This window comes from Heterocephalus glaber, unplaced genomic scaffold (assembly GCF_053883595.1).
Source record: "Heterocephalus glaber isolate CG9 unplaced genomic scaffold, H.glaber_assembly_v1.0 deba00001497, whole genome shotgun sequence".
Lineage (NCBI taxonomy): Eukaryota > Metazoa > Chordata > Mammalia > Rodentia > Bathyergidae > Heterocephalus > Heterocephalus glaber.
This window is the reverse complement of record NW_028258320.1, coordinates 37,044,580-37,068,497: the sequence shown is the minus strand read 5'-3', so window position 1 is coordinate 37,068,497 and position 23,918 is coordinate 37,044,580. Positions and strand designations below refer to the sequence as shown.

Below are 23,918 nucleotides of genomic sequence, written 5' to 3'. Positions count from 1 at the left end.
CACTGAACTGTACTCTTGAAAATGGTTAAATGGTAAATTTTAATCCTTTTTATATATAAATACATTATTATCACATAAAAATTTACACATCTCTGGCCTATTCATACTCAAACCCTTCTCTACACAGGCAACCACTGGCAACTATTCTAATTGTATTTCCCGACTTAATTCAATGTTTCTAAATATTATTCTTCTAGGTCTCTTCTGGTTCCATATAAATTTTAGGACTGTTTTGACTAGTTATGTGAGGTATGCTATTGGTATTTTGATTAGGACTGCATTAAATCTGTATGACAGTTTTGGAAGTGTGGCCATTTTCACTACATTTGTTCCTATCCAAGAACAGGGGATATCTTTCCATTTTCTGATAGCCTCTTTGATCTCCTTTTTCACAGTACTGTAGTTTTCAGTGTGTCTGTCAATTCTGGGCATCAAGGGCAAGGCAAGGAGCATCACAATCCCTGATCTGAAGTTATACTAAAAGGCCACCATAATGAAAACAGTGTGGTACTAGCAAAAAAACAGACCCAAGGATCAATGGAACAGATTAGAAGATACAGGAACAACTCCAAACACACTAAGTCACTTTATCTTTGACAAAGAGGCCAAACACCTTCATTGGAAGAAAGACAGCCTTTCCATGTGCTGATAATTGAACCTAGACCCATATCTCACCATGCACTAAACTAAAATTGAAATGGATCAAAGATCTAAATATTAAAACAGAAACAATCTGCTGGAAGATAGAATAGGTAAATCTCTTGAAGACATAAGTGTAGGCAAAGACTTTATGAACAAAACCCCAATTACACATTACAAAGAATCAACAACTGGGATTAAATCAAATTAAAAAGCTTTTGCACACCAAAAGAAACCACCAACACAGGGAACAGACAACCCACAGAATGGGAAAAAATTTTTACCAGCTAGTCTTCAGACAGAGGACTAACATCTAGAATATATAAAGAACTCAAAAATATGACACCCCTTCTCCCACATTTGTAGACCCAATCCAAAAACAGGCGACTGAAATGAACAGACATTTCCCAAATGAAGAAATAGAAACAGCCAATAAATATATGAAAAAATGCTCAACATCACTGGTCATTCCAGAAATGCAAATTAAAACAACACTGAGATTATATCTCATTCCAGAAAGAATGGCTACCATCAAGAAATCAGCAATAATAAATCCTGGCAAGGTTGTATTTTTTTCTTTCTTAGTTTACTCTCTTATTCTGTTGCAGCACATCTAGTAGTAATCCCCTAGGAAATGTTTTTCATGAATACATTTTTTTGAATCCATGAAGTTTTCTCCATAGTTGATGGCAGGGCTGGATATAGATAGACTTCTAAGCTGAAGGCAAGATGTTTAAGGCAGAATTCTATCAATTATTTTTAAATTTTACTACCAATGAGTTAGATGCCATGCATGGGCTGGTCTTTTTGCTTTTGGGGTTTTTCCCCCCATTTATCTTGCTTGGCACTGTGTAGAAACTTTCAATTTGGAGACTTGCATTCTTTTTAAAAAATGTCCTAGTATTATTTCTTTGATAATCTCCTCCCCTTTATTCTCTCCTTATAAAACCATTAACTGGAGAGATTTCTACAATGATCCTATACAACATTTTAAATGACACAACTCATATACAACATTCTATAATACTGAGTACCTAAAGCAAGCAATACATGCATTAATAAAGCAAAAACTTACATATAGATTTACTGATCTATAAACTTACACAGACTCAAACCAAGCAGAAGAGAAGATGAGAAATAGTACCTAATACAGTAATCTGTTCAATGACAGAGACAGATAAGAAATTACACAACTCTATTCGATTTTTGTTACATAGGGATATGAACTCATATCCATCAACTTTTTTAAAGCAACCAGAAATACAACTTTTTACATGAGGTTTCCCGATATTTAAATATAAGCAATGGCCAGGCGTAGTGGCTCAAGTCTGTAATCTCAGCACACAGGAGGCTGAGGCAGGAGGGTCACTGCGAGTTCAAGGGCAGCATAAGCTATATAATGAGTTCAAGGGCAGCCTGGACTACGTGGCAAGACACTGTCTCAAAAAAAACATATATACATATAAATGCATGCATGTATGCAACAAGTTCCAATTTTAAACAGTGTGTGGACTGTGGAGATCAATGGGCTAGACTGGCCCAAGAAGTTTCTAGTTTTTGTCCTCTGATACACAAGATAATATAGTTGAAATAAGTTTGGAATCTAAATGACCTGGACTCAATTTCAGGCTCACTACATAACAGCTGTGGTATGGACACCAACCTATTTTTGGTATTTTAATAGTAGGTAACATTTTGGGCATTTGTTTACATATTACTACACAAGTAAACATTGTATAAGCAGTTTACATGTGACATCATATTAAACCTCTACAGTAAATCTATCCCTGTTTCACAAATGATTTTTGAAAGACATTAACATCTTCCAGTACCACAGACGGTAAGTAATGAGGCTGAAGTTTGCCTCTGAACTTTTTTTTTTTGGAGACAATGTCTTGCTATGCAGTTCAGACTGGCCCTAAATTCACTATGTAGTGAAAGCTGGCCTGGAACTTGCAGTGATCCTCCTGCCTCAGCCTCCTGAGTGCTGGTATTACAGGCATGAGCCACCATACCCAGCTGCTTCTGAACTCTTAAATTCCTTTTTTAAAAACTGAATAACCAATAATTCTGATGTCAGGGAAACAAACATCTCATTCTTACTGAAAATTAATATATAATTAAGGCTGACTGAGATTAAGAGATAATTAAGAGAGAATATTTGAAAAGTTTCTTCAGAAAAAAATTGCATGTAACAGCATGTAAGGAAGAACATGGGCTCTAGAATCATAATACAGGTGCTTATATATGAGTAAAGAAATGTGCATCTATGAGACGATGGATGTTTTTAAAAATCATTCCATGTCAGAAGACCAAGATCTAAGCATTTCCTTATAACTACAGGAATCTCTCCACCGAAAACTTATAAAAGAGGAATACCAATAAAAGAGGAAGCAAATCGTTTCCTACAGATTCTGACAAGAAAATATTTTTATACGCATGTTTTCTTTCATTTTCAACATTTCCCAAATTATGCCCCATGAAACATTGTTTAGAAAGATATTTCATGTACTACAAAGAAGAAAAAAAAGGACGCAGGGGGAAAGAGGGAAAAAAGTGGCCTACTAGAATCTCACTGTGTGACAGACATGGTAAAGGTTCTGCAATAAGAAAACCAGTTTACCTCTATTAAATCCACATTTTCCTGATTTATTAGGGACAAGATAGTTCTCAAACACACCGCTTAAACACTGGAAGCACCAATTTGTTAAATAGTGCTTAGATTTATACCAGATAAAATAAATTAGATAACTTCAATATTAGCTTCAGGAACAAGATTAACATACACATCAAAAAACAATTCCTTAGTACCACCAGGTTGGGGCAAAAAACTTAGTGCAAGAAATAGGCAGGAAAAAAGGTAGTAGTTAAGACAAAAAAACACACTTGGGAGAGTTAGCTTTTTTTAACTTCCCTTCAATGTCCTGCTATGTGACTTCTGATTGCTTACTAAGCAAAATAGTTAAGGTAGTAAAAACTTCAACTTGGTTCACTTTTCTCCTTTATTTTTTTATATTGATTCTTGATCTTAGGATGTAATCTCAAAAGAAGAATTTAAATATCTGTCTCAAAAGTACACTGTCTACCTTAAACACAAAATTGCATTTTGTCATAACAAACTATGCCTCTAAATCAGTTAAACACTACCAGATAATTTAAGCTTTAAGATATTTGCAATTTAAGTTTATTTTACTCAAAACAATAATATAGTACAACAAAGGCTGAACTCTCCATAATATTTCCTGTTTGAAAAAAAAAAAAAAATCACAGGAAAAATATGGCAGAAAAAACAGATAATTTTAAATATTCTTTGGACTTCCCAGACTAGAGAAGGCAAAGAAAGCTCCAACTTAAATGATTTTGTTAACAAAAAGGAGCAAAGGTATACAAAAATAAAACATTTCTACAGAGACATTATCTCTTTTGAACCAAAAACGGAATCATTAGTGATTATTACTAATTTCCTCAATGTACTGTAAAACAATCAAGAAAATCAGTCAATCAGATAATGGACACAACGACTCCCTTAAAGAGGTCAACGCTGATAGGCAAGTTACTTAGAAATTTTTTTATTCATTTTACTTTATAGGAAAAACTGTACCTTCCTTCCTGGTCACTGTTCATCTTTTTCCTTAAGAGAAGGGGAAAGGATGAGGCAACAGAAACTATCAATACCTTACTGTCATTTAACCATCATTACCAATGACAAAAAAAAGACAACAAAATAAAACAAAGACAACATAAATATTATATTCACCTGTTAATGCTTCATGTTGATAGGCTATTATTACTATAATGTGTGGCAAGATCAGTTGGCTATAAAAGCCACTCACTAAATTAACAATCCAAACACAAAACTATTTTTAGGAAAAACATCTGAAAAAAACGTAAGCCTGAATAAAACAAACTAGATAGGTTAAAGCTAGACAATAAATTTTAGCCTTGTTTACTGATTACAAATTGAAAGTGTAAATCCACAGTGACTTATTCACACTCAGAGAGACTAATGTAAAAATTAGCATGCCAGATTGATTTCTCACAAGGATAACCTTATAATGATCAGAAACTTGCCCATAGAGGGCAAACAGTTTCGTTTATGTTTTGTTTTGTTTTGGTGGTCCTGAGGACTGAACCAATGGCCTCTGCACTAAGCTACATCCCCAGGTTATTTCTGGTTTTTTTCTTTTGAGACAGGCTCTCACTAAATTGTTAAATTGCCCAGGCTGGGCTGGAATTTACAATCCTACTGTATCAGCCCCACAGAGTGCTGGGATTACAGACATCCACCATCACACCCAGCCTATTATACACTTTTTTCAGTATTAACTGTGTTAGCGATCTGCTTGCTTGAACTTCATATAATCATAGTAATGTGAAGTAAAGCAACTTGTGAGGTATTACATACAGGCTATAGAGAGGCCTGCAAATATTTTGGCATCACAGAAGAGGGATACATGTCTGATGACTCTACAGTACTGCTCATCTCTCAGATTCACCATCTCTCTTAATTCAAAATTTACCTTCCTTATTCTTTTTTTCTATGGCCTTCTGTATTTTTTTTTCAGATGTGTTATCACTGGCTGGGCTATATCAAGTTGCTGCTCCCATGGATGGGCCTGCAATACTAAGTATCCCTCCACTGTGACCTACCTATCTTGAGAAGGCAAATCCATTTCCCTATTTTCAAGTTCTTAAACAGTACCTCTAGAACTCCACCATAATTTTAATCGAAACTACAAGGCAGGCAGAAGGGGAACTTTTTGCAGATACTGAAATTTAATTCTAAGTATAATATAAACATCACAAAAATTCAATTGAACACAACTCAATACTACAAAAATATAACTATATTATGGTTCAAAGCAAGTTGCTAAAAACCACTTAGATAAATTTACAGCTAGCTCATAAAAGAATAAAAATAGTCATATACTTACACACCTATTTATAAAAGATTCCACATCAGCATAATGCTTTGTAAATTAGTGTTTTCCCACCCGTTACAAAATCCAATTCTCATCATCACCAAATATTTAAATTAGAAGTCTCAAGAAAGACACTTATGAAAAACAACAATGAAAATATTCCATAATTTTAACTTTCAAAGTCATTACAGTTCAGGCATATATATTTTTGTTCTGAAATGAGATATATTAAGACTATTTGCACAGTAGACACAAATTTCCATGTATTCTTAGGTCATAAATGTATTTTAAAGGTAATACTTAAGTGGGCCTTCAGAGACTATTCTGAACTAAATGAACATTACACTTATAAAATTATCCAAAATTATAAAAAAGGATTTCAACTTTGTTATGTCTAGTAACTCCTTTATGTTCTATAGTCATTGTACCAAATAATCTTGGGCACTTGGTACACATATATTTCACTAAAAACTGCTCTACAAAAAATACATGGTATAGGTCATACATAGCTCAATGTGAATAATAAGTTTAACTTAAAAAAATTATCACAAGATTTGAAGCCTAATCTCCAAATGTAAAATAAAAGACAAAAATCACATTGTACTGGAATCTAGACATTAATCTAATGAGAGGTATCTTATGGAATTCAAAAAGTCACCTAAGAATTTGGGTATGTACAAAGTCAGTTCTTATCAAATGAGCTGTATCCCACTGAGGTCTACAAGGTACACTATATTAAAAAGGAGTTACAGAGCACTATCATAACAAAATAAAGTCTACATCACAGTGTGTATCTTTTTCTGTTTTAGAAATATTTTCTAAATGAAAATACAATATAAATATAAATATGCATCAATATTTGAAATAGAAAATCAAGAGTTCTTACCTTACTACATCATCAATATTGTTCCTGTATACGCCTTCAAGTCTTTCTGCAGGAAATCCCATAGCAATAATGTTTGGATAAATATCTATATATTTAAGTTAAGGAAACAGCTGAAATATGCAATGATGCAAATATGCACACATTTTAAAACATTAGTTAACAGTAAGCTTTCACCATTATAGCTAGTTATAAAAGACTGTCAATATACTTATCTATAATCTAGCATGTCTAATTAAATAATGGTAAACACAGTAATTCCAAAAGACTTTCAAAACAATTTTACAACAACAACAAATCTTTAAGCCCCTCTATTTTGTACATTAAAAATGCACCTAAAGTGGGGCTGGGGATTTAGCTCAGTGGTTCCACTGCTTGCCTCACAAGTGCAAGGTCCCGAGTTCAATGCCCAGTACAAAAACAAAAACACACCTAAAGTTAAAGGTAATTTCTATATTTCAGGATTTAAGTATGCAAGAAAAACAAAAACCTCAGACTTTGTAAATCACAACTAATGTATGTAGAGACAAAAACAAAAAATCAAAACAAACCAAAAAAACTCTGCTCTTAAAGACATAACCATACAACTTCTAGTTTTCCACATTCAAAGTACCATAGTAGCTGGGCGTGATAATACCACAGTAGACACCTGTAGCCCCAACATTTGGGAAGATCACTTGAGCCCAAGAGTTTGTTAAGATTAAAGAAGGAGGCTATACCTCTAACTAGTTGTATAATTTGGACAAATCACTTAAACCTTTCTAGACCTCATTTTCCCATTTTACAAGATTAGATTCAAAGATGTAACATCTAAAGTCTCTTCTAGCCCTTGCTATCTATGACTACTAGATAAAATACTGAACTGAGATTGAAACACTGTTATTCTCACTTTTAATAAATGCAGTCAATATTATATGCATTCCTATTATATCAAATTATGCTATTATAGCTGGCATAAAAACCTGTACCAAGGGGCCAGGAATTCAGCTCAGTGGTGTCACAGCTGTCCAGCAAGTACAAGGTCCGGAGTTCAATCCCTGGTACAAAAAACAAAAAACCTCTACCAAGAATTTATTCCCAACTAACTATAAAAATCACCAACAATCTACATAATCTACATTTCTGATTCTTTTTGTGTGTGTTTTTGTTTTTTGAGACTGGGGTTTGCTATATAGTTCAGGCTGGCATCAAATTTTCGGTAATCCTCCTGCTTCAGCCTCCTCAGTGCTGAGATTACAGGCATGCATCACCACACTCAGCTTTACATTTCTGTGATTTTCACCTAACACACCAGCTCTCATTCTCCCTTGAACTCATCAATCCTCTCCAATCTCATGATTTTTCTGAAAAAAAAATTTTATACCACCAAAGGCTAATTTGCCTAAAGCCTCCGTTAAAAAACCATCACAAAAGATTTCTGCTCATCTATTTCAGGATCCATTACCTTCCAAATGCAATCCAAAATTCACTTGATTCATTGCCTTTTCCTAAGTATTTTTCTTTTTCTCTTTGCAGCACTCATTATTGAATTAATTTCAACATTTTTTCTTTTTTTTTTTTTAAACGTTGCTGGACATCAAATCTAGGGCCTAGCACGTATTAGGTAAGCACTCTACTGAGCTATATCCTCAGCCCTCAGTATTATTTTCAATCCAAAAGTAATTTACAAAATTACAGAAAGCTCTTATTTTTATGTTAAGAAAGGGTTAATTGTGCATTGCATTACATGTTCTTCTGTAAGATAACTATGTAGTGACTGGAGAAATCAACAGAATATTTTAAGAAAAAACTACACAACAGGGTACATCAAAAATACACCTTTTGTTGGGCCGAGGATTTAGCTCAGAGGCACTACCCTTGCCTCACAAGCACAAGGTCCTGAGTTCGATCCTCAGTACCAGAAAAAAATATTTACCTTTTGCACGGGGATGGATGAAAGAATATACATATATTTAATGGAAATTGAACATCCTACACACACACACACACACACACACACACACACACACTCCTACATCATAAATGAGGAACAAAAATGGATGCTTTACAGAGAATGGAAGTCGAGTGTGATGGCACACACCTGTAATCCCAGCACTTGGGTAGGCTGAGGCAGGAGGATCACAGTGAGTCTGAGGCCAGCCTGAACTACATAGCAAGACCCTGTCTCAAAAAACAAAAAACGAAACAAAACAAAAATTTTTTAAAAAGAAAAAATAGAATGGAAAGGGGAAAACTATAAGAGGAACAAGTGGAAGCAAGACTGCTATGTATATTTTTGGACAATGGTTTTTTTTATTTATTTGTTTTTGATACTGGGAATCTACCTTAGGACCTTGTGCTTACCAGGGCAGGCATGGCACCACTAAGCTACATCCCCAGGCCTGGATAATGTTGACGTGTTTCTTTTGTGTGGTTTGCATGAGTGTTTGTTGAAAGTAGGGGTTCTGGGAATTAAAATCAGGCCAGTGAGCATGCTAACAAAGAACACTGAGTTATACCCCCATCCCAAATTTTAACCTCTGAATCATTTAAAATTTCAAAAAAGGCATTAAAAAAAAAAATCCATATGAGGTTTGGGGTTGCGGCTCAGTGATACAGTTGGTTCATTTTCCAGCACCTCAAAAAATAAGAACTAATGGGCCGGGGATTTAGCTCAGCGGTGCAGGTGCCTGCCTCATAAGCACAAGGTCCTGAGTTCGATCCCCAGCACCAAAAAAAATAAATAAAACTAATTAAAACTTTTAAATCCCATACATTGAAAAGAGAAACAAATTTGGTTAACAACAATCAGGAGAAAGAATTTATTTTAAAGCTAGACGCTGCACTTCTGTATTTCTTGGTATAAAGTATTCTAAAAACAAAAACTATAAAGTAATTTCAATCTATTTTTGATAGTTTTACTCTTTTTAGTAGTATTACTGGTATCTTCAAACTTTATATAGTATATGAAAAGCCATGAAATTATGCTAATGGTTTTAAGACCCATGATTATTAGTATGAGATACTTTAAAATCTAGAAATTTAAAAAAATCAATGATTCATGTTTATAAATACTTGTGTTTTCTGGGTCTTTTCACTGAAATGGCCTATAAGCAGTGTCACACAAGCAGCAGTTAACACTCCTAGAACTCAGATTTTTGCCTCTAATGTCATAATACATTAAAGGTACCAAACCTCTTTAGAAAGAGTTGATGCCAGATCTGGGGCAGGGAGGCACAGGTGAGCCTAGGATAGCTTCTGTGGCAGTGAGCAAGGAAGGCTTACAGGAATTAATGTTCTAGCAATGGACAGAGGAGCTGGCATAAAGAAGTCTCAATGACTAGATGTGATAATTTGAGCAACAAAGAAAAACTTGAATGATGGTTAAGTTAAAACAGACTGAATTAAAGTCCCTGAATCTATAAGATACTCAAAACAGAAAAAGTTAAACAACAAAAATCCTTTTCATTTATCACCTTTCAGTGGCTATCAGAAATTCTTCACTTTAAAATTGGTAAAGGAGGGGGACTGAAGAGAAAACAATTAGTAAATATAAAAGATTAAAAACAGAAAAGTCATGTTTTGCAAGCCCTAATGAAATTACCAATTTAGGCAAAGATGAATAAATAATGTTAAACCAACAGGCACAAGGTTGATGAGGAACTAAGCTTTCCAATAGGGTCAAAACACCATACAAAATACTTCCTAATACAGGGGCCTGGGATTTAGCTCAGTGGTTCTGGCGCCTGCCTTGCAAGCGCAAGGTCCCGAGTTCGATCCCCAGTACTAAAAAAACCCAAAAAAACCCAAAATACTTCCTAATATACAGAGACAAATAAAACAGTAGAAAAGACTGTCATTGCACAATTTCTGCAACCAGTCTTAGACTCACCAAGAGTCAAGCAGAAAGCACATAACTTTTGAAGTAATGCAATATAAAGGATAAAGCATCATCTATGATAGTCAAGTATCTTTAGCAAATTCAAAAAGCCTTTAGATTAACAATTTTAATGTATAGGAAATACATAAAGAACAGGCTAAATGACACTGTAAGAGAGTGAACTGGATTAATCAAAAGGTCTGTAAGACATGACCTAATCTCTCTTCAACAAGTCATATTTTTTTAAGAGGGGGAAATGAGTGGCTGCCCTTGAGTCACAAAAAGTTAAAAGTTTCTGCCAGGTATGGTGTTACATACCTGTAAGCCCAGCACTCTAGGAGGCTGACGCAAGAGGATTCCAAGTTTGTGCCTAGCCTGGGCAACTTAACAAGAACTTGTCTCAAAATAAAAAATTTAAAAAGGGCTAACGGTGTAACTCAGTGCAAACTGAGATTGATCCTCAGGACCACATAATATATACACAGTATATATATGAGACCATATGGACACATATAGACAAAAGGGTTACAAATTAAGTTACTAAAAGTAATGATACCTAGGTAGCAGGAATATTTTTCCTTATTTTTGCTTGTTCTGTACTTCTATTTTTGCTACAATGTATCGACTCTGTCTATAGCAAATTTTTAAATTTTTGCTTTATAATTATCTCCACATCTATTTAGTGCCATGACAAATTACTATTTTGTACGACTTAGATCAGTTCTACATGTAGTTTCTTAAAATACTGAATTTCTACCAAAAGTTACAATAACAAAGACATCTAAGACTTAAATAACACTTTGTTACTTTAAGAACACATAAATTCACCCCTAACATCGAAGAGTTAGAACTCCAAAAAAAACTAGTATTATCATTTTAACATGACAAATACAAGCATAAGAAACCAGTCTCAATCAAAAATGCAGCTCTTCAACTGTCAAACTGTTTTCCTGCCTCATGTCCATTAATGAGGGGGAAAATAAGCAAAAGAGAGGAGAGCTTCAATTAAGCCAAAGTGATACAGAATAATCTTTATTTTTTAACTCAGGCTCAGAGTTCAAACATAAGAAAATGGGAAACAGAAAATAAATCAAACACCGGAAGCAGCAAAAGAGAACCTAAAGCGAGGCAAATAACACTCTGGAATTCCCATCCAAAACATTACAAATACATTTTGGTCAAAAATTGTAATGACTTATGAGCTCGGGATTTAGCTCAGTGGTTTCACCAAATGCCTCACAAGTGCAAGGTCTCAAGTTCGATCCCCGGTACCAAAAAAAAAAATTGTAATGACTTGCCTCTATGGTGGTGCACACCTATAATCCCAGCACTCAAGAGGATGCGGCAGGATTGTTACAAGTTCAAGGGTAGCCTAGGCTACACAGTGAGCTCGAGGTCAGACTGAACTATATAGTGAGATCCTGTCTTTTAAAAAAAAAGGCTTGAAGGGCCAGGGATTTAGCTCAGTGGTGCCACACATGCCTCACAAGCGAAAGGTCCTGAGTTTGATGCTCGGTACAAAAATTTAAAAAAAAATTTTAATAAAAAAAATTGAAGTGACCTAAATTTTTTGAACAATGCAAAAAAGAATTATTTTTATTAAATGAATAATTATTACCAAACTTAACCTAAAATGTTAATTTCAATAAGAATCCTAGTAAGATTTTCTCCTTCTAGAAAACCCAGTACACTGACCCTTGAGATGTGGTCATTCTAACCAGCTTAAGCTCAAATTTATCCTTGTACTATTCCAATTATTGAAGCAATTAAGTTGGCAAAGGATTTGCCTAACTTAAGAAAACTATGTATAACTATACATATGTGGTTGCTACATATACATTAATGGCCATTCCATTTATGAAATTATTCAAATACAACTGAACATTTGGTGCAAGGGCACTAAGAATGTTAAGGCTTTAACACGTTCCCACCCCTTGAACCACCAGTGGTACATGCATGACTGTCCCATCAGGTGGCTTGTACCACTAGTGATACCAACAAATCCAATTACCTTTATCAATCTTTACTAATAAAATAAGCAAAAAGCCACCCAATGGGGCAGTTATGCACGTACCACTGGTGATTCAAGCTGCCTGCCATGAGACATACGAATTATGGCTGGTCATGAACGTGTTAAGTAAGCAAAGAGCACTGCCTCCAAGGAGTTCCTAGTCTATCAGAGAATATGGACACACAGACCTATGATGCCAAAGGTCCTATTACATAAAAGACCAAGCTATTTTAAGAGCTAAAGAAGACAAGATTAATTCTGTAGAGACAGAGATGAAGATTCACTAAGCAAGGTAATACACAGATAATAAGAGTAAGTCAGATATCAACAGACAGAGGAAGAAATCAGAAAGATTAGAATATTCCAGCAGAGGCTGGAGTGGAAATACAGAAATGCAAGAAACTTTCAGGAAGCAGCAGCCTACACACAAAAATATATAAAAAAAGCAAAACTAAGGATGATGGTACATGCCTGTAATCCTAGTGTTCTAGGCGGTTGAAAGAGAAGAATCACAAAACCCTCTTAAAAAGGCTGGGGGTGTAGCTCTGTGCAAAGATCCTGAATTCAATTCCAGTACTGCAATCAATGAATCAATAAAGGTAGACTGACAGGATTTTGTCCGACTTTAAGGATACTGTGGCAGGGAGTTCAATTTAATTAGCTATATATAAGGAGTCAAGGGCCAGGATCAACATGGGAGCTCTTTTGCAGAGAAATAACCTTGATCATGGCCCTGTTTCTTCTTTAATTGTCTGTTGGTGGAAAGCATAGACAGAAGGCAGGGGAAAAAACTCTAGAAGTTCCTGGGAAATATAATTAAATTATAAAGGCCTGGTATTTGCTAACTTGCTTTCCATTCCTGTTATCTATCTTATTAGTCTGACTTTATCCATTTCTTCACTCCTGCCACCAGTTTTGCTCTGTGTTTAAAGCTCATCTGAGAGAAAAAAGAAATTCAGCCATTGATTCACAAGGTATATTAGGTTCACATTCCCTTCAACAAACTAACAATTTTAAAACTCTCCAAGTATGCCATGGTTATATCTATAATATAAACCTTTATAATCAAATTATGCTTTAAACATCACCATCATGGATTTCTATGACCCACTTTCACGTTTAGTAAAAATTTTTATAGTTGCTCCCCACCTCCACCTCCCAGTTCTGGGTTCAAATCCAAGGTCTTGCTCATGTTAGGCAAATGCTCTACCACTGAGCCACATCCATAGTCCTATATTTCTAATTATCTTTCCCTTTTAAATATACTGAATGTTAATGATGGATTCTGGTTTCTAAATTGAAAATTCATATTGAGAACCAAACAGAAATAACGTGCGTTGAATTTTCCAATTGATAAAGTGCTAATTATTCATCATTTAAGAAAATTTGTCCTAATATATAAAGCATTTAGTCATTCCTATACAGACCAAATTAATGAAACCTAAAATTTCTCTTTCTAAAGGAAAAAGGATATACAGGCATGAAAGCTTAAACTACAAAAATGCTGAGTGCTCCAAAAATGGAGTTTTAAGAAATATGAAGGAAGAAATACGTAAATATTTACTAGTTGCCAGGCCTTTTTTACTAAGCACTTGAATACTGACATTTAATACAGACCAAGGTTCCATTCCCAACTATGTAACTTAAAGCCTACGACTTTAGGTAAATCATTCAATCTTTGGGCCTCAAATATTGGTTTTGTTCTTATATAAAATAATGATAATACCACTTTGCTTCAACTTTTCACTGGCTGTTTCAGGGACCAAACACAATAACTAAAAATATCTTAGGGCCGGGGATTAGCTCAGTGGTTTCGCTGCCTGCTGCACAGCCAGGCATGGTGGCTCGTGCCTATAATCCCAGCACTTGGGAGGCTGAGGCAGGAGGATCACTGTGAGTTCAAGGCCAGCCTAGGCTCCATGGTGAGTTCAAGGCCAGTGTGAACTATACATTGAGGCTCTGTCTCAAAAAAGTCAAAAAATAAATAAAAAATTTAAAATATAAAAAGATCTTTACAAAACTGCAAAGGGCTTTGTAATTCTAAGAGGTTATTACTATTAAATTATACAGAGTTTAAAATGGCTTGTTATTTACATTTAAGTGTCTCAATATAGGCCAATTCAAAATAGTGGGGTCTGTTGATTTTTTTGGTTGGTTAGTTGGTTTGCTTCACAGTAGCAGGATTAAACCCAGGGCCTGATGCATGCTAGGCAAATCCTCTACCATTGAGCGATATTCCCAGCACCCTCCTCCCTTTAATTTTATTTTGAGAGGATCTCATTAAATTGACTAGACTGGCCTCAAACACACAATCCTCCTGCCTCAGTCTCCATGTACCTGCAATTACAGGTTTGTGCCACTAAAAGCAATCCTGGTATTTAATTAACTTAAATTCACTTTAGCATAAAGTATCCTTTTGATACTTTTTAGTTATCTGCTAGCAATACCAAACCAAAAATGAAAACTGACTGCCAAATTATCTATAAATGTACTGAAGTTTTCTACATCTTCAAACAAACCTAACTTCACATTTCTTTTTTCCTTTTCTTATCTTTACATGACTTACCATGACTGAAAGTTTGCACATATTTTTGTTTTGAAATAGAAGTTTAGGTCTCATTTTCCAAATGGAAGCGTCAACACTCTTCCAAGGTAACAACAAGAATTGCTAGCAATTCCTCTGCTTAGTAACAATACCGTAAACTGGTTCAGTTGGCAAGAAATCTGCAACATGTAACAACTACAAAACTGTTCATTTCAATCCAGAAATCTCATCCTAGCACTACACTCTAGCAATATACTCCAATAAACAACCAAAAGTACACTACACAGAGATATTCGTAACAGCTCAGTTTGTACAAGGAGGAAAAAAAACTTTTAAACTGTAACAAAGTATAGTGAGCAAACCAAGGTATTCAGCATAGCCTGATGAAACAAAACCTACAGTAGCTTTAAAAGTAAGTACTTGTTGACAGATAAAAATTACATTTGAGAAAAAGCAGACCACAGAACAGTCAAAAATCCAGATTACAACTATGTAATTCCATAATTACACAAACACAGGAAGATAATTTACAGTGACAAATATATGAAATAAAATTTTTCCAACTGAATTCCTTAAATTTAAGAATTTTAAAGTAATTCAAGCCCTATATATTAAGATTACACTCAGTAAAATAAATTTAACTTTTAAAGGAAAAAAGTACTTTGAGTTTCAAATATTTAAATTTAAGCAAATTAAATCTTAGAAAAAGTAGTTTAGTCACTAATAATGTCAGCAACGTTAAAATCCAAAGTATAATTTACTTAATATATTAACTGAAGGCTTATTAGTCCAACTAAATCAATTTTCTTCATAGCAGTTGTAATAAAACAATATATCTACAACTGCTCAAGCTTACATCTGTGAACCTCTAAAAATTTAAGTTACCCAACTAACTGGTTTTAACGAGCATACCAAACAATTAACTTCTTCCTGGGTCTCTGGATGAATATGATAAGACAAGTTTCCTGTTTCAGAACTCTGCTGCTGTTAACACACACACACACACACACACACACACACACACACACACACACACCCTTTCTAGTTGTGTTCCCACTAAAAAACATCTAGGATTAACCTTTAATGTCAAATCAAACAAAATATGAACGTAAGAGCTTTCAAAAAGATTATCTTTCAACAACACACATTAGGCATACTTGCCAACAGCATTATGTTCCTATCCTAAACCTAATGCCAACCTTCATTTCCTATGCAAAATCATGAAGCATATGACAGTTTGTAAAAGGTAAACCATAATACTGATTAAGCATTACCATAAAGTACCATAAATTCATTTAAGGCTCTAATCTTTATAGTTCACTGCTATATTTATAAGGTACTTCTATAATATCATTTTTCTTATAAAAGCCATTTATTTTACCAGAAGTAATGATCCTAAAACACTAGATTTTGGCTACTTCATGCAGCAAGACATAAGTCCATTAACTTTTACAGCAAAAATATATTTGAAAAAGATAAGGTGAAGATGCTAAGGATGTATCAGTAACATGAGAACAAAAACCAGTGCCAATCCACTCAATATTAGTGCATTCTTGAAAAAAAAAAATTCCAAAAATTCCAAAATTTCCATTTGTACTGATGCAACCATGAACCAATTTGTGAATATTCAATAACTACTTACACACAAGGCACTAACAATGTTCTAACATAAATGTGACTCCCACAAGTAGGTTTTTTACCTATTAATTTAAAATCGTAAAACTTTAAAAATTTGTTTCTAATAATCAAAATTTATGTTTCAAAGAAAGGTCAGTTAATTTGAAGCCATTTTAAAAGAAAAAAACTCCAAACAAGTGCATTGGACTGCTTCATTATATATTTGGCTTTAATAAATTGAGTTTATTCTATATTGCAAGCCAGGAAATCATTTGAAAGTGACTTTTTTCCAATTGGCAAAAACAGCTTAGCCTAAATGCAGTACTTTAGAAATAATGTGTAGATTTTTAAATATGCAAGCATATACAGTATACTATCATTCATTACTGGATCAAAAAGAATCACATTACTGGCTTTACAGTTATCTTGTTCTAACATCATGATTCCCACTGAAGATAATCATTGTAACTTTTTTTTTTTCCGTACCAAGGATCAAACTCAGGACTTTGCACTTGCAAGGCAGGCACAGTGCCACGAAGCTAAATCCCTAGCCCCATTGTAACAACTTTAACTTAGCCAAAGAAACCTGAAATTACTCATACTAAAATCCTAGTCTAATTTCATATTCTAGAATTTAATAAGTAATTTTAATATTTTAAAATATACTAATAGGTATGAAAGTAAATCTATGTACACGTCTTGGTTTGAACAGATAACACTCTTTAATTTTAGTAAGCTACTTATAAATGCTTCTTACTGAAGAGATACCATGTTAGTAAAAAAGGAAAAAGCACATTACTGATCATAATTAGATAAGTCTTCATATTCAGAGAATGTACAAAAACATTTAGAAAATAGTTTTAACTGAAACTTGAAAGAACCAGTTAAGGAAAGTCAACCATTTCAATCAATAAATACAATTTTAAAACATACAAAATATAATACACAGGAAGACAAAAATACCAGTTATTAGGAAGGATGGGAATGAAAATATGGGACAGGAACTCTTAACCCCTCTGTACCTTATAAATACTCTTAAGTAAATAGAACGGGTAATGACTTAAATATTTAGAATTTGGAATAAAAGCTCACCTTTATATGTGCCTCAATTAATGTAAAAAACATACTTTATGTACACATTATCTGTCTACTCAAAAGGTCCAAGAGTATTATTCTTTCATGGTCTCCAACTCAGTCCTGACCAGTTTATAAATGGACTAATAAAACATTGTGTTTTCCTTATGGACATTAATCAAAAAGTTGGCATGATAAAAAAAGCTTCCCAAGAAAATAAAAACAATGTCAATTACATAAATAAAAGATACGAAAATTAATCAGACTTAATTAAACCAAACAGACAATTTTTAAAGGTTTCTTTCTATACAAGGTAAAACCAAGTTCTTGGGGATTCAAAGAAAATTAGAAAGAGCTTCTACAGTGGGGTAAGATCCAACAGCAAAATTTTAAACAAGGAAGCCCATAAGTGTTCACACTGGAATTTTAAGTTGGAGGAAAATCAGAGAATCTGAAAAATATTTAAAGCAAATCTTTAAGGAATGCTAACTAAAGCAGTTTCCTGATTGAGTTCCTTAATAATGAATTCTTACAGTTCACCTTAAAGCTACAGTTTAAAAAATATTAAAGTCTTGTATAATTTAATATCTCAAGTTAAAACATGATGGTTCCACTTAAACATACAAATAATCCAGTAAAAGCAAATGACTAAAAGCCAGGCTCTCGTTACACAATTTTTAGTTCTTACTCATCTTTGTATTTTAGTAGGAAACATAAACACTAGCACTAACCATTAAGTTTCATTTCTGCAAAACACTAAAAGTTGGTCTTAAGTCTTTAAAAAACTGTAATTAGTGGATGATTCAAAAAACTGATGTGTCAAAATCACTTTTATCACTAAATTATCTTAACTTGTTCCTACATTTAAGTAACAGATGGCAGACCTTAGTTCTTGGACAATACACAATAATCACAATCTGTGTGACCTTTTCAGTATTAAAAAGAATCCAGGCTGGGGTTTTAGCTGAGTGGTTTCGCCGCTTGTTGTGCAAGCATGAGGACCCGAGTTCGATCCTCAGTACCAAAAAAAATTAAAAAAAAAAGAAAAAGAATCCAAATAGTCTTAACAACCAATACCTTAGCATATTTTACAGTATTATACATAATCCTGACTATAACCAGATATGAAAAACGACACTGAAATTTTTGGTGTACTAAGCTATTTTACATAAGAGATTTCCTCAAACTAATCCATGGAAATTTTTCAGATAGACTGCTACTTCAATTGTCAGAAAACATACATACATTTACTCATCAATAAAGTATTACTGCTATCACTGTATTTGTATTACCACTCAAGAAAGTTTATACCATTCCTAGATGAAAATTTCCTTAAGTGGGCTGGGGATGTAGCTCAGTGGTTCTGCCTCCTGCCTCGCAAGCACAAGGTCCTGTGTTTGATCCCCAGTACCAAAAAAAAAAATTTTCCTTAAGAGTTGAAACAATTTTATCTCATTTGGAAAAATGTTAGTCTAACATGTAATTTTGTTTTTAAAAACAGAAAAATTTGTTTCTATTTTAATGTTAATTTTTTTGTTCTAACCATATGAATTCATAACTGAATATACTTCATTGATAAAGAATTATTACTTAGCTAATAAAATTAGGATTATTTTAGTATCTGACACTTAAAATCTGACAAAAATTTTTGACCATGAAAACTAGTGTTAATTATAACTGCAAATGCACAACAAACCTTGATCAATAATATCCCACCAGCTACCTACGCAACTCTGCAAATACAAACCCTATCATTCAAAATAATGCTTCAGGGAATTGTAACATTGTTGCAAAGCAGTATCCATTATGATTTTTTAAAAAGGGTTAGCAGTGTTGTGATTTTTTTATAAAGGGTTAGCAGTGGTAGAGTATTTGCCTTACAAGACAGAGGCAATAGGCAATAACCACTTCAGCATCAAAAAAAAAGTGAGATCGTTTATTCAAATTATTTCTAGTTTACTTTAATTACAATACAGCATTCCTCCAGTAGAAAAAAAATTAATAGGTCAAAAGTTATTTTATGTATATCAAAAGCAGCTAAATTTTATTATTATACTTAAACAAGTAAAATATCCAATATATTTTCTAGAATTTAGGGAAAAAAGCTTCAAGGCTCTAATACTTAAGGTATTTTTTGTATAAAAGATTATAACTTTGTAAAATCTAAATCATAAAAATCTTCCCTCATATTTATCATGTTAGATCAACTACAAGAAATATCAGAAAATAAGAGAAAAAAATAATAGCATAAAAAGTAAAACAAGCTCAATATACGATTAATGGTAAATATTTCATTTTATGATTTAAAATAATTGAGACAATTGTGCTGTACTATGGTAATCTTTGTATTTTTTAAAAAAACCTTTAACTTCTCTATGAATTAGACTTTTAAAAATATATACACATGCACAAAACTGAAAGCTTAACATGAAAATATCAAGTTTTAAAGGACAATATATTTATTTTTATTCTCTTAGTCATATTTTTATGAAAGATTTTAAGTAACCAAATGGAGTCTATTCATATACTAAAAGAAATCACTGTAAGCCTTAATGTTACAGCAATGAATATTAATGTTTTTCTTAGTAAATTTGGTTTTAAAATATCAGTATCTTTCAACATCCCTTGTAATTTCAAAAAAGAACTGAATTACTCAGTTAAAACTTAAATTCTATGAGAATTTTAAAGGGCCTAGACCTTGTATTCTGTATGTGCAAAGTGAAAGGAAAATTAAACTGTAAAACCAAAGAAACAGAAAAAAATAATCATAGCAAACAATCTTTTCCTATTCCTAGAACATTTTTATAATTATGTTTCTGTGCCCTAAAAACAAAACAAAACAAATTCAGAATCCAGTAAAGGTAATTTTGGCATCTTCTCATCTCTGGAGTAACCTAAAGCTTCATTCCAATTTTTTCTAAAAACCTGTAATTTTTTACTAAGATAAGTAAAGCACTTTAACAGGCTGACAACAAATCTAGGACATACAAAAGAATGTCAAACATGCACCAGAGAACCAGAGTCAAGTCAGCCCTATTTTCTTATCTAGAAATATTTGAGAAGTTTTTATAACTTGTCAGAAATTTGCCATTTTAAATCAGTACACTGAACTTCACAGTAACTATAACAAAAACAGCTTTAGAACAAAAAAGACTAACAAATACTACTAAAGACTCCCTACACTCAATAATTACATAAAAGGAAACAAGTACTTAAAAACTACCAGAGCATAAAAAACTTTTAAATTGCTTTCTTTTAATAGAGTACATCCATTCTGTTAGCAGTTCTATGTAGCATCTTTCTGAATACCACATAAAGTTATATTTACAAAAGTTTACTGAAAACATCTTCAATCTTTTTAGCAGAGGTTCAAAACACTTTCACAATCAGCCAAAGAACATGTAAGACCTTTTCAAATAAGCCTTTTTTGTTACTAAGATAACTTCTATGAACAAATTTCTTATCAATACTGGCCTAGCAGAAGTCAGAAAATCTAGCTGCTAGAACTATCTCCATCATGTGTTGGCAATTTTACCTTCTTAAATACCACAACCTATGGGCAAAGGTACTTTTATCAAATCCCTACTTATTATGTACCAAACACATTATACAGCATTTGGCTCTAAGCAATTTTTGTTGGATATGGGAAGGAGGAATCAGTCCTATGCAATGTAAGATAATTAGTAGCAATCCTGGCCTCAACCCATTAGATGTCAATAGCACCCTCCCTTCTCTTGCAGTCCTGACCACCAAAATTTCTCCAGACACTGCCAAAGTCCCAGATGAGGTAGAAAAGGATCTTCCCCAGTTAATAACCAATATTCTGAAAATACCTAACTTATATCTGCAACAAACCTAAAAAAAGACCATCCTATGAGTTAAAGAATTTTCTCTCCACATTAAAGAAACAGAAATCAAGATTAAATAGTGAGTCTTTTAATACAGGACTGAGAAGTGGCTGAGCGGGAATTTAGGCTAGACTTTGCATCTCGTTGATGATCCTTGCATTCCACCATGCTGCTTTTCTAGATTCAATGTACATCTACAAAATCAGGATAATACATTCCAATGTGGAGTTTCGGTTTACAGATCAAGTAAGATAATGCATGTATAAATTCGATTAACTTAAAAAGAGTATAAAATATTAAGGATTTGCATGGTGGGAAAGAATCTAATGCAGTGGTTCACAAAGTGTGACCCCCAGGCCACCAGTATCAAGATCACCTTGAACTTACACAGCCCCTGGCTCCAAGACCCACTGACCAGAAACTGGTGGTGGAGCAATAGTCCAAGGCTTTACAAGCCCTCCAGGTTATTTTGATATATACTAAAGTCTGAGAACCACTGATGTAACATGATGGTAAAAATACTCCACTAGGTATCCAAAATATCCTGCATCTTTCTTTAGACTGTCTTCTAGTAGCCTTTGAGTTAAGAATTCCATTAGAGCTACAATTCCTAAACTTCAGAAGAATGAGAAAAGTCATGCTTACTCTGCTTTGTAGGTTGCCTGTTTTTCCTTGCAAAATTAAATGAGTTCATGCTAGTATGAAGAGTCCTCAAAAATTAAAAATGGAACTACCATGACTCATTAATCCCTCTTCTGGGTATATACCTGAAAAAAAAAATCAGCACCATACAGAGGCATCTGCATTCCCATATTCATTGAACCAGTATTCACAATAGCCAACATATAGAAACAACTTCAGCATCTTTCAAAAGGTGAATGGATAAATTGTGACAATATTCAACCTTGTAAAAGAAAATCCTGCCTTTTGTGACAATGTAGATGAACTGGAGAATATTATGCTAAGACAAATTATTCAGACAAAAATAAAAACATTGCATGATCTCAAATGAGTTCATGCTTAAGAAAGGTTTTTGTTAACCAAAATATATTAAACAAATAAGACACTGTCATAGTATATGCGACCAAATTCTATGACAATAATCAAAAAGGACCTTTTGACACAAGTTCACAATTGCCTTTCATAAACGATTATGTCAATATGTTGAGTAAGTTTTACAACATGGCCAAATTAAACCTGGCAAAAGCTGAGCATGGTGCCACACGCCTATAATCCCAGCACTTAGGGGACTGAGGCAGAAGGACCGCTACAAGTTTGAGGCCAGCATGAGCTACACAGTGAGTTCAAGGCCAACCTGAACTACATAGAAAAACCCTGTCTCAAAAAAAACACACAGACAAACCGGGCAAAGCACAATTTTCATAGTATGAAGGAAAAAAGAAAAAGCTCAAACATTTCATTTTATCTGACAGACTCAGAGTAAAATAATTCATAAATACACATTAAAAAACTAAACACAAAAATCAAGCTTAGGGCTGGGGATTTAGCTCAGTGGTTTCACCACCTGCTAAGCAAGCACAAGGACCCAAGCTCGATCCCCGGTACCCAAAAAAAAAAAAAATCAAGCCTAATAACATCCCCCAAAATGTCACTCTATATTAAGTAGAAAAAAACTTTCTTTTCAATCTTCCATTTAGAGTAACCATAATACTCAAAAAGAAGTCTAATTAAACAGATATTGAGACTATTGAACAGAAAAACAAAACAATACAGCCAGGAGCAGTTGTGCATACCTACCTGTTGATTGTAGCTACTTGGGCATCTGAGCAGGAGGATCGCCAAGTGTGACATCAGCCTGGCCAACATCAAGACTCTGTCTCAAAATTAAAGGGCTAGGGATGTAGCTCAGTGATAGAGCACTTATTTAACATTCACAAGACCCTGGGTTCTATCCCCAGTTTAAAACAAAAAACAAAACAAAAACAAAAACAAAACAGGTGGGCCTGGTGGCGCACGCCTGTAGTCCCAGCACTTAGCTGAGGCAGGAGGATGGCCACAAGTTCAAGGCCAGCTTGGACTACATAGTGAGTTCCAGGCCAGCCTGAACTACATAGCAAGACTTGGTCTTAAAAGACCAAAAAGAAGACAAAAAACCCACTTCATTTCTTGCAAAAAAAAAAAAAAAAAACCATTGTTTTCAATCTTTAGCATGTGCATGTGTATTTATGAATCACTTTAAGAATACATCTCACAGGGGAAGAAGGGTTGAAGAGAGATGAAGGAATTGTGGAAAAAAGAACAATCAAAGATATGTACAGATATAAATTCCTCATGATGAATGTGCTTGTTATATATATATCTAAAGTATACCAATAAAATTAATTTTTAAAAAAAGAATGTCTCACAGGGCATGGTGGTACGTATCTATAATCCCACCTACTCAAGAGTCTGAGACAGGAGAATCTCAAATATAAGGCCAGCCTGGGCAGCTTAGCAAGAATTTGTCTCCAAATAAAAATCTAAAAAGAGCTGGGGATACAACTCAATGATAAAGTGCTT

General features: G+C 33.8%; 1 protein-coding gene across 2 annotated transcripts in view; it reads right to left on the bottom strand.

Moving 5' to 3' along the window:
* Window positions 1–23,918, bottom strand: part of Pten (phosphatase and tensin homolog) — an 86,300-nt gene that overhangs the window by 54,950 nt on the left and 7,432 nt on the right. Inside the window, exons 2-3 of one of the 2 annotated variants that reach the window (XM_021239126.2) lie at window positions 6,448–6,532; window positions 4,241–4,270 (exon numbers count right to left, since the gene is read on the bottom strand). In XM_021239126.2, the coding sequence (XP_021094785.1) occupies window positions 4,241–4,270; window positions 6,448–6,532 (115 nt within the window). The remainder of the gene's footprint in view (window positions 1–4,240; window positions 4,271–6,447; window positions 6,533–23,918) is intronic. The other variant, XM_087184865.1, reaches the window with a different exon arrangement.